Source organism: Limanda limanda, chromosome 4 (assembly GCF_963576545.1).
Source record: "Limanda limanda chromosome 4, fLimLim1.1, whole genome shotgun sequence".
Classification (NCBI taxonomy): domain Eukaryota; kingdom Metazoa; phylum Chordata; class Actinopteri; order Pleuronectiformes; family Pleuronectidae; genus Limanda; species Limanda limanda.
In genome coordinates, this window is record NC_083639.1 from 10,872,924 (window position 1) to 10,885,515 (window position 12,592).

A 12,592-nucleotide genomic window follows, 5' to 3' on the forward strand; every position below is an offset into this window, starting at 1 on the left:
AACTTGCGCGCGCACACACACACACTTCACTTACAGTACTAGCACATGAAAGCCAGAGAGTTCATACGGTCACACACCCACTGACTTTTTTACACTCACACAAAACTGGGTCAGCAATCTCCAGCATAGGCACATGCCAATTTGGAGAGGACACGCCCACATATCACACACATGCTCCACAATAGAGTATTCTCTCCCAAACTCTGAGTTTGCCAACTTCATTCTGATGTAATCACATCCATTTTTCCAGAGCCTGTCCTTTTCAATAATGTCGTATCTCCCCTTTCTGGGATATCCCGGGGGTTAGAGGTACTGCGCTCGGGTCTCAGCGTGCAGTGGAGCTCCGGCTGCAGGGCCCGGCATCACCGAGCACCGACGGGTGTGTTTCATCTCGTGGATCGGAGTTAGCTGCAGCAGGTGTTATATTTCACTGTGGTAGAGGTAAGTTGTTTGATCGATGGTGTGTGAAGGGGGAATGAATCGGTCATGCTGGAGTTATTAACGATTTATTCCTGCAGGGAAAGTTCTCACTTGCAGCAGCAGACAGAACGTGTCATTTTATTTTACAGCCCGTTTCTAAGAACTGAGCTGAGCGGAGTGGGTCGAGCGTGTCACTAAAACCAAGCCTGCGTATAAAGACGGAAAAGCACAGTGACGACAAAACAATGCAGCACACTTTCATTTTCTAGTTTCTTAAGAAACGTACGTATGTACGGCTGCGTCTTACTGACAGTGAATCAGAGGCAAAAACCAAAACTTTCATGTCTAACCCAGTCTGTGCCTCTGCAGTGTTTCGATGCTGCTCTTTACACACTCTGCCGTCGCATCAAGACACCATCTGTGTTTTGATAGCACTTGAAAAGCAAGGACGCGACTGGCACGATGAGGGATGACTTTACGGATGGCGTGTGTCAACACGGTGGTCAAGGAGAGACCGGAGTGATAGTAGCAGCGGAGGAAGGAGGAGGGAGACGGGAGAGGAACGAGCATCTCACACGGGCTCCCTGTAGTTTTGGGTAAACATAGAGCCCTGTCTGTATCCATGGAGACGAGCCCTGAGTGGAATGAGACGGGATGAGGTGGGGGCGGACAACACTGAAAAACAAGGTCGGAGCGCTTTCCCTTCTCCTCTTCCGTTCTGCCACTTGGCATCAACAAAGGGATGTTATGCAACAGCTATTTATACCCTGGCTCCCTTTCCCTCTCACCCTCCCTCTCAGGCCGGGCAGCACCACATGCAAACCGAATGGAACGGCTGCTCTGCTCCGAGTCGTTTTCCCCCTCATCGCTCTGCCTGCTCCTCTTTTCTCAGACCAGACACTTCTCTTGCCATTTTTCCAACTGAATACCAACGCTGTTTCTCCTTTTTCTTTTTTACAATACCGATTGATTGCAGCTGCAGCGCATGTGTTCCGGAGGCAAACAGAAGAAGCACGCCACACGGCTGCACGCCAGATGGATGAGGAGCGAAAAGTCACAAGTCGCCATGTCACAACACAACTTACAGCTGTCTGAGGTCTTCCACAGAGAGAGGAATGTGACAGAGATGAGGGAGAGTGGTGACGGCCCGAGCGAGCTGTAAATACACTGACTGTAAAATGTCTGAGTTCCTAGAACATGCATGCATGCGATTGCTTTGCATGGCGGCAACGGCAGAGTGCATGTGTACGTGTGTGAGGGAGTGTAAGTGTGCATGCAATCTTCAGTAATTCTGTGTGGTATGTAGGTCAGGAGTCAATAGTTAACTGTGTTACACGAGAACAAGATCAAACAGGTGCTCGGGCTCCACATGACAAATAAAGGCGCTGACAAAAGTCAACTCGTATTCATTCCTGAAGAGACAAGTAAAAGTGGCCAATCCGGTGTTTAGGAATTGAAGTCAAGCTAATTAAAAAGTCCCAATAACAAAATGTGCAGATGAGCGTGATAAAAGCCAGGATTTGCTCACACGCGAACAGGAAGTCACATTTGAACACAAATATTTGCACTACATGCTAAATTTCTAGCGCTGCATGCAGAGTAGAACCCTCACGGTTCCAGAAGAAACTTAAGAATGCTGAGGTTGAGAGGAGCTCCAGCTTCCCTTCAATCCCCTCTGTGTCCCCCCCCCATCCCTCCGCCTTTTCTCCCCACTGCCCCAGTTCCGGAGGCCCAGCATGACCCAGTTTGGGCCGAGCGAGAGAGCGAGGGGAGCGGTAGAGAGGCTGGAATGTTTTGAAGGCTGAGACATTCCTCATTGTTCATTCACACAGGCCTTATGTAACTCGGCTGACGATCACGTGACGTGGCTCTGCAGCAGCCGTGGGAAGCCAAAGTATTATCACCACCACCACAGTGGCTTCCTAGCTGTAGTCTGATTATGCAAGCTTCGTGCTTACACAACAACCTACAGACTGAAGGATGGACGGACAGAAAGACGGAGGAGTCGACAGACAGGAGACACATGGAAAAGTCAAGCAGAGAGACAGCTACAGACAGCTACAGACAGCTAGAGACAGAGAGACAGCTACAGACAGCTACAGACAGCTAGAGACAGAGAGACAGAGACAGCTGCAGACAGCTAGAGACAGGCAGGTTAGTTAGCTTTGGTTAAAGCAAAGAAGGAAGTGGCCTAAACTTGTGTTCGCTGATTCGCACCCAAAATAAGTGAAATACGTAAAAACATGTTTATGATAAATTGATCTTAGCACTGATGATATCATTAGCAGCTGCCCTTTGAGCCACATGATGCCCTGGTAGATATGAGGGGAAGAAGAGCCGCCGTGGCTCACTGACCCATATACTGTAGATCCTCTAGTAATGAGAACCTGCAGCCATGACACAGTGTGTTGTTTTCACTGATCATATTGGAGCAGATCATCTCCAGATTCTCTGGCGGGTAAGCTGACCCTCTAAACAGATAACAGGCCTTTCAATTAAAACAATGCAGATCAGTTGCAGTTTCCCTGGGAGAAATTTAGTCCCAACTGACCTGAATGGTGGTGTTTCCACCTTCCAGCAACGCTATGGCCAGGAGGATGCTTTCCTGGAAGACTCGGTCACTGGTGGTGTTCATGATGAGGTCAATAACCAGGTCAGACGCTCCTTCTTTGTCCAGGTGACACTGCACCTCCGCCAGGCTCATTTCAGCACGACTCAGGCCCCCGGGGCCCCCTAAGGCTGCGTGACAGAGACAAATCAGAACCCAATATTTTAGGTTTATGACATAGATGAACACTTTTGAATACGTATTCCTGTCTTGGCAAATGTAATCAAAATTGTAAAAAAAAAAGCTAAAAAGAAACCATATTTTTATTTAAAAAAAAAAATAGCATTAAACAAAGTAAATTGCAGGTGATCAGCAATGACAATGTCCAAAAGAAAAATGACAGCAAGAAAAAACTTGAAACATCCATGAATGCAGTCTTGTGAACGTTTCTATTTATCTGGACATTATAGAATTCTCATATTTTGAATTCCCAGTTTTTAAATTGGGATACCTTCATTTCAAGATATCATTCCTTTCATTATTCAGAGCTAGACGTTCCCTGACCCAGGTTGACGCACTTCATTATTACAATCATCCACTGAAACAGGCCAAAGGCTCAGTGACTGTGACGCTGAGCCCATACTGGCCAGTTTAACTGTACACTTGTGTTATTCATTGTACATGACTTTCCCTGCACGTCCCCCTGAGGCCCCAGCTTCTGGGTACATATGGAATTCTTAGCTCGGCTCTTGTTTCGGCAACAGGTGCAAAGGCTGTTTCCACAGGAAGTAGCAGCCTGTCACCTAGCAACAGTGAAAAGTGGATCACACAGGGGAGGGGTACCCTTCCTGTGGTCTGGACTTTTGACAACATCTCGGTGCACATAGAAGAGAAAGTGACCTGAATGAACAAGGGGGGGGATTCTCTCTGTGTCTTCGATTTCAGAAGAAATACTGTTTGAACTCAGCAACATCTGGACCATTTACCACAACTGTATTATATACATAATTAATACATTATGGTATCACTGCCATGTTACAGGGAATGATAAAATACAACAATTTGTGCCGGAGCATACATAGGTCATTCCGGTTAGTAGATCAGTACTTAATTTATGTGCAAAAACAAACAACCACGACTGGCACCAATATGTCCTGTAAAATCGGATTAATGTGACATGATATATGCTTCATATCAGAACCAATATCTCAAACAGAGGCACGACCACTGCACAGATACGTCGCTTCAGTATTTTGACTGCAGATAGAAACACAATGACCCTGTTATCAGTTAGTGATAAGCGTGTTGTGCTCTGCGTGCTCAAAGGGCAGCTCGCAGCACACCTCTGATAACCGGCTCAGGGCCAGACAGAGGCCCAGCATTATGTAACTTCATCTGAGAGGAACCTTGCTCTGCTGTGACTTCAGGGACAGTGTTTCCTTCCTCTTGTTGAGGAAAAGGTCAGAGGATGTCGCACACTGACAAATTGTGATTGTGAATATGGGATCCAATAAAATCTGATTGATTGATTTTGATTAACCAAAAGTAAAGCATTTGTAGACTTTGCCCCCCGATAGTAGATTTAGTCAGTACTGGCAACAGTCATGCCTCTCTCTGTCACAGGCTGCTGGTTAATGTTTCTCTGAAGCATCAGCTCGCACAGAGATGCTGTTTTCATGTCCTTGTGTGAACCGGCTCAGCTGCACTTCCTGCTGTAAAAAAAAAATGAACGGCAAACTTCTGTGATCCGTGTCGGAGATGCGCAACAACTGTCACGCTGTCCCACCTGATTGGCTTTTGCTCGGTCCTACCGGACTGAGGGGGCCATTTGCGAATGACGTCAGGCTGTCCCTCCGCCCACCACTCCGATGGAAGTTGCCATAGTAACGGTTCACCAGAATCTGTCTCAGCGCTTCGCCCTAAGAGAGGAGAAGAAATGGAGGGATGTAATGACGTTATGTCAGCAACGGGGAGAGAGGGGTGGTTGTATAACAGGGAGACATTCATCCTCAGTGGTATTTTAGATTTCTTTAAAGACACTGAAACACCCCCTGACCTCACACAATGAAAACCTGTCGTCACGACCACGCTCTGTCATCCACAGGAATGGAGCGAGGAACATAAACTTTTCAATTTAAATATTTAATTTAAAGACTTCCTTGATTTCTATGCATTAAAAAGCGTAAAATGAGGTATACGTCATTTAACACCCACGCAACCGCTGTTATCATCATCAGCAGGGACTCTGTGCAGCGGCAACGTGAGGTCCTGGTTTTCACTTAGACAGACCTGGGGCCGGCCCTCCCACACTGTGACTCATCCACTGTCGAGCAGCCAGCAGCAGCACGACTTTGATGTTGTTATGGCAACCGCAGCCCATAGCTACCTGAGAGACCTCCCATGGGATAAAGGGAAAGAAATGAGAGAGAATGGGGTTTTTCGTGTGCGTGCGTGTGTTTTTTTTGCGTTATTGTGTGAAATCATTGTCAACCGTGGGTGGTCCTTGATAGGAGACAGTGGCATTATGTGAGCTCTGCTGCCATAGTTATGCTCTGGAGGTCAGGATTAGTTGAAGTGGGAGGTGTGATGAACATTATTCTCATCTTTTATTGGCAGGTTCAACGGAGAGTAACAGCATGGCACGATCAGCTGTAGTCACAAGACGACCCCCTGGTGTCATTGCTCTTTTTCTGAAGCCGAACCCTGGTGCTCTCCTGTCTGGACGTTATCTAAACTGTCCTCACAAGACCCACACATCTCATCAACACCCAAATAGTTGCAGAACACATCTGCTTACAAAATACTTCTCTTCTATCGGAGATAATTATATATTGAGCATCTGTGATCAATATTGTTAGTGTGGAATATATATAAATATGAGAGCCAGTCTCTTTAATAGATCCACCTGAGGCTGGTAATATCGTTGCATTGCCTTTAACACAATTGGAGAAAAAATTATGCCTGAAAGTTATGTCATGCATTGTTAACTTATGCCTGTGTGTGTGTGTGTGTGTTACTGTTTGGGATTGAGAGGCGAGTGGTTTAATCTTACTGCATTCGAACCAGTGAAGAGTGATCGGAAACACAAAAAGCAGGGAGAGAAAATACATTTTGTGTATTGTGTTAGTTTGAATCTTGATATCTCAACGTGAACCTCCATAGAATTGGAGTTACAATAAGCCGCCATGCTGTTACATGTACCTACCCGCTTCTGATCCTCCAACAGCTTCTCCGGCTGGTTCTGATCCAGCTGCTGGGTGCAGTGAGGCATGTGAGCGCAGCCGTCCAACAGATATAAACACAGGGTTAGTATTCATGCAGCATAGAAAAGGCAGATCTCAGGTTAATAACCGCATCTCGTATCTACTCAGCAGTTTACAGAGGCCATGCAAAAGGAATTTCCTGAAGGTGAGTTGTCATGCAGTCACTGCCATGTTTAGAAACCAAAAAAAAAAAAAATGGTTGTGGAGGGATAAAGAGAGCAGAGACAGGGGATGTGCACAGTGCTGACATGTCCAGGGTGAGTGGATATTTTGATAATCTTCTGAATTACCTTAAAAATACTATAAAAGGTTTTATTCTACTATGACATAATCTATTTGCTCTTCATTTCAATATAATTTCATTTATCAAGTTGTTGTTTTAAAGGAGTAGTTAGACATCTTGGGACCGAGGCTGATTTGATTTCTTGCTGAGAGTATAAAAAGACATTGATATACATAGACTGTAGATAAAGATGGACAACATGACAGCTCTCTCAAAGTGAAGGTATGACCTTGACCTTTGACCACCCAGTGCTAGTCAGGTCATCGTTGAGTCCAAGTGAATGTTTGTGCCAAATGTAACAAAGTTCCTTTTGGCTGTTCATGACATATCACGTTTACAGGAATATAGGAGCTGGAGATGGACTGCTACGGAGTTAAAAAAATGACAGACGTCAAGTGGGACACTTTCTACTCATTCGACTTTTAAAGTTAATGTACTTACATGGTTCTTGCTGTTCTGGGTTTTTACCCTCATAGTTTAATGCACTTATTTGCAAGTTGCCTAGGATAAAAGTGTCAGCTAAATGAAATGTAATGTAATGTACTTCTCTTAGCATGAGTGAGGCTAGAACAACGGTCAGTCTCATAGCATTTACTTTTTTCACTGCAGACAATTGCAAGCAATCCCCATGTTTTGCAATTCAATTTCGACTGAGATCTTTCTTTCAGCTGAAAATGTAATTAAATAAAACTATAATGTAAAGTGGCCTGTGACATGTGCAAGACACAGAAGATGAAATTCCGGGCATTCTCTTTGGAGAGAAATAAACACAGATTTCTCTTCTGTATTATTCACCACATTAGAAACACAAAAAGTAAGACACACATGAAATAACACAACAGAAACAAACAGACACACTGCCAGTGGTTATATAGCTTCACACAATTGTATATATATATATATATATATATATATGTATAAAATCATAAAACGGAAACCACACTGGAGCTGTCATTTAAAGTCAAGGATGAATAATATGAGCGGTTCACACTTTGAGCAACAAGAAGAAACGCACACAAATCAAATGAGGACAAATGACGCATGACCCAAGTTGTTTTTTTTTGTGTCCCGAGTAGCTTTTTACGGTATTTAAATTCAGTACCTGTATGTACAGTGTGTGCACATATCGAGGTAAAGGGAAACAGATCAAAGGCAATGCTCCACATAAATTGTTATGTAAAAGACACACAAGGGGGGGGGGGGGGGGGGGGCAGCAGTGTGGAGAGGAGAGGGGTGATGGGGTTAGAGTTACATAATCACCCCAAAAGGAACCAGGCCAGTAAACCAGTGACCCCGAGCTGTTTACAGTGGCCATCTGTCACCAAACACACTGAGGGCAAGAGAGGGAGAGCAACTGAAATACAGTGACACACACACACACACGCACACGCACACGCACACGCACACGCACACACACACACACACAAACACACACACAAACACAGATCTATGTGTCAAGATCAAGATCCTGCATGCACCAAATATATCATGATACCAGGTGTGATCCTGGCCTAACAACTCGATCAAGCCTCCATGATGATGCTGATTAAACATGATGCTTTAAGTCTGTTCTACACGATAGAAGCTTAGTTACAACCGCCATCAAAGAACAGAGTATCAGTAGCTTCATGTAAAGTAGACACTTGATGTCGCTGCACTAAAGAAAACTGTAAAAAAAAAACTCAACTTACAGTTTAAGTTATTCTCAAAGAGATCTTTTAAAATAGGGATACAAATACAAGATCATTAACAGAATAATCCTGTAAATATCTGTTATTTCCCATTACGTACATTTTTGAATTACAAGTTTTACTTTATGGTTAATATAAACATTTTGTATTAGTTGTTATTCCATGAAATTACTTTTTTAACCTTTGGGGTTATATTGTTTAGATGTGACTAGTTGTTTTCAGCGTGTGACAGTACTATTTCTAATCATAAACAGAACTAACGTAAATCTACTTGTAATTTATCTGTAAGTTTTTTTTGGTATGGCATCTTTCACAGATGCAAGGTGCAAAAATTGAAATTGATCAGAACTTAAACTAAAAGGTTTCTGTTTCTTTGGCATTCAAAAGTATGGTAATGATTTTCTGGGAGATAGAATGAGACAGAAGAAGAAAGAGAATGTGACAGACAGACAGATGTGAAAGAAGAAAACAGAAAGCAGAGAATATAGTCATACGAATACTTTGTGGTAAACAAAGTGCAAATGATGTCATTTAACTTTGTTATTCGAAGGCTACACTATGTCTGCCACAGCTCATGTGCACTGGTTTACTTTATGATTATTCTTGTGTTGTACTTGATTTTTAATATGTATTTCAAACTCCTTTATGACAAACTGAAGAAGACAAAGTGAGGCAGAGTTCAGGAAAAGGTCAGGGTGGGGGTGAGCAGCATCTTCCACTAGTCTGTGGGCACCGCCTCACCGTCGCCACAACAAACGAGCGACCGCAGAGACATGCTGCTGATGATCAGTGAAGATGTGTGCAGCCAGTCGCCCCCCCGCCTGACCACAGACACCACGGAGCAACCCATCACAACTGCCACATCCGCCCTGAAAACTGCACATTCCACCTAACTGGAAACTCCCGGGGGGCAAACCCCTGATCTCACATCTCTTGCTTCGACAATAGAGGAAATGATTGTGCGCACACATGCACACAGAGTTCATTCTACTCCACGTTTCGGGAGTTTTTTTAAAGCGAGTAAATAAACACGTCTTCACAGACTGAAACTCAGTCATGTTAGCGGTGAATGACCTTTATCCACTCGCTAGAAAAGCACACTAACTGCAAAATCTCATGTATCTTGACCATATATGAGGGTGGGAGAGAAGGTGGGGAAGAAATAAAATATAAAAAAGAAAACCAGATGCTGATCTTGAAATCTAACAGTCGACAGGAATATTTTTTTTTCTTCCTCATTCGTCCACTCAGAGAGTTGCCAAGTGAACAAACAGGGAGGTAAGAGGGATGACTGTTTCCATCACGGAGGGCTTGCATAACGGCTCAGACCAGACCACACGCACACGAGACGCCAGGTATCAGAGAGGAGAACCCGGGAGCAAACCGCTTTGTATCCTGAACTGCTCTGGCTCTAACAGAACTCTGATCAACGAAAAGCAGCGAATCGGGCCGATAATCAACGCTGACATTCAGCAGAGCACACGTCAGGGGAGGTCAAAACCCACCTCATGCTGTATAAAACATTACAGTATAAAATCACACACCTCTTGTGACCCTTATAAGTTATTCTGCTGCGCTCCGAGTTCAGCAGAGGACACAGGAGCCTCTAGACTATAAAACTATAACCAACACTCACTGACAACTTGATTAAGCAAGCTGACGTGTGCATGTGCGTGTTTGCAACCAGGTGAGAAATAATGGGTGTGAGTGGAAGTGGTGAGTATTTGTCGTGCAGCCGGTTGACGGATGGTGTCACAATATTTTAATGGGGCCTAAAAGGGAGACAAAGAGAGAGAGAGAGGACAACAAATACAAAGATTGGCACGCGGTGGCGAAGAGCAGGTTTCCGTGTGTGGACGGACAGAGATACAACACTTAACAGGTGCGTGCAGGGATCATGTCTCTCTCACGCGCTCATGCAAATAGCCCCTCACCACACACACACACACATAGCAGTGTGGGTAAACAGCTCCTCTACACAGCGCCCTCAACAGTTTTATTGGCAATTACGGCTGAAGGTCACACATCAGCGGAGGGGCTGAGTTCCAGGAAAAAAAGGCCTGGTTCTTATGTAACCTCAGCCCAGGATTGGCAGGGGCCCAGGAATCGTGCAGTTTGCAGGCAAGGGAAACTAGGACACAGCCTCAATGACTGCCACAGCCCCACACCTTCATTTGAAATTCTCCAACACACAGACAGCCCACACACAGCCACAGTGCCCCCTATTGGTGTCGAAAGGAGATACAGGGGAAACACCCTTGGAAAAAGAGCTGCACGTTGCCAGACACACTATTAAACCTGCATGAGAGAACAAAGGCGATTTTATGGCTTTATTATCTTGATTTTTTTTTTTTTATTAAACCATGCATAGATATGGAACACAGACTTGTGAGTCATTGAAATTGTGATTGCTACTTTCTGATATTTGTTTGATACATGTTTTCTTTTATTTAAAACATATGAACTATGTCACCTGCACTGACCTTTTTATTTTATGTTTTATATCAGCCTCTGCCTGTTGCATCCTTTCAGATCTGGGGTCTGTTTGATTGCAGCTTGTGAGTGTAAAATAAAATGCCAAATCGATTTTCTGACGGAAATAAATGTTAATGTATGTCCAGACGTGACTTTGGCTTGATCTGCTGAGCACAGAAGTAGGGCATGTAAATATCCAGCGTGAGGACAGCGAGCAGACACACACAGCCCTGGCAGCCGGCCCAGACTGCGAGTGACTCACCTTGGAACTTGGAAAACCACAACTCTGTAGAGCAATATGTAGGAAAGCCACAGCACCAGCACACATCCCCCCTCTATCTCCTTCTCTCTCTGCCTCTTACCCTTTTTAATTCATCCCCACTGCCTGTTTTTGAGCAGACAGTGCAGCAGGTGTGGAAGGAAGAACCAGCCTACTACTACTTGTTACCAGCTGTGCCTAGAGCCCCTGCTAACTACAACATGAGGCCACGGCAGCTGCTACAACACGAGACAGATCCTAGTGCAGCTACGAGTGTAATGCAGACATAACAGACAGGAGCTCAAGGGAACAAGGGCATAAATACAAGAAAAGGAGAAACAACCTTAGGCAAATCCATCTCATCATCAAAGGCCCTGAGCTGAAAGAGAACACAGGGTTTAGAGGGTTAGATCACTTCACAAGGAGGACGATGCAGTGTGTAAGTTCAGTGAGTTCCGCCTGTGGATGTACTTATTTATTTCCAGAGTTAAGTATAAATAGGATTTATGAATGGAGTGAGCAGAGTTAGTGCAGTCTCATACAGTGGTGACGGTGGAAGGTATCTCAAAGAAGTGACTGCAGAGGAGAAAGGGAATGTATCTATATGTGCCTGTGCGTGTGTGTGTGTTGTTAGCTCCTATAAAACGACATATAAAAAGACACTATTAAATGTTGCTGTTTTTGTGTTAAGATGTTATTGTCATAAATAAAGGTTTACGTCGTTCTCTTTATAGAACATATGTCACCTATAGTATAATCAGTAAGAAATCATATACCGTGCTGTCTGCACTTGGCAGCTCCTCCTACCTTCTCTCCGTAGCCTCGGTCTTTAGTCATCATCTCTCGCAGCGTCTGCAGAACTTTGATGCACAGTCGCTCCTCGTTTTCCTCCAGCAGCTGCTTGGTGTGTTTGATCAGCCTGCGCAAGCACATAAGTTCATAAGGCCTCATTTCTAGGTACATTTACATAAAATCATGGACATATTTGTGTCCCTTACTTGCATATGAAACCCCCGCTCTCACACTTCTTGCGCGAGTCTGTGTTTTCGGGGAAGAGCAGCTCAGGCCTGTGCAGCACGTCCACCAGAACCGACAACTCAGCCTGGACCAGCGGACGCAGACGGTCCTCCAGAGCCGACACAATGTCCTAGAGCGCAGACGAAGAAACACATGTAATGCTTGCATGAATGTTAAAATTGTGTATGACGCACAAACACACACACATGCATACTGTACCTGCAGCCTCTCGATAATGTTCCTGTAGTCCCGTGAGGCCGTCACCACAGAGTCTCTGCGTGTGGCGTTGCGAGCGGAAAGTCTCCAGCTCATGGCCGTCTTCTGCACGATGTTGTTGGACTTGACAAACAGATTGTTCACTTGATTGTCCAGGTCCACTGGGATGGCTATCGCTCGGCCTTTCGCTGTAGGTACACACACACACACACACACACACAGTGATTCAGACTAGTATGTGCTTGTTAGATTTGTGAGGTTGCGTTTGGGTAGTGTATTGTTCTTACCAACATCAGAGAGCACCTTTATACAGTTCTCCACAGAGCCCTTCTGGACCGGGACCAGCCAGTTACAGTGGTAGACCCTGAACACAGCCTGCAACAGCTGCACAAAGACTGGCTGCCTGGTCTGAGAGGACGA

General features: G+C 44.8%; 1 protein-coding gene across 1 annotated transcript in view; it reads right to left on the bottom strand.

Annotated features, from left to right (window-relative positions):
• The window catches only part of LOC132999327 (inositol 1,4,5-trisphosphate receptor type 1-like), a 66,045-nt gene that overhangs the window by 23,807 nt on the left and 29,646 nt on the right, over positions 1-12,592 (bottom strand). Inside the window, exons 35-42 of the mRNA XM_061068967.1 lie at positions 12,460-12,580; positions 12,176-12,360; positions 11,938-12,086; positions 11,747-11,858; positions 11,283-11,318; positions 6,174-6,218; positions 4,755-4,887; positions 2,972-3,159 (exon numbers count right to left, since the gene is read on the bottom strand). Of these exons, the coding sequence (XP_060924950.1) occupies positions 2,972-3,159; positions 4,755-4,887; positions 6,174-6,218; positions 11,283-11,318; positions 11,747-11,858; positions 11,938-12,086; positions 12,176-12,360; positions 12,460-12,580 (969 nt within the window). The remainder of the gene's footprint in view (positions 1-2,971; positions 3,160-4,754; positions 4,888-6,173; positions 6,219-11,282; positions 11,319-11,746; positions 11,859-11,937; positions 12,087-12,175; positions 12,361-12,459; positions 12,581-12,592) is intronic.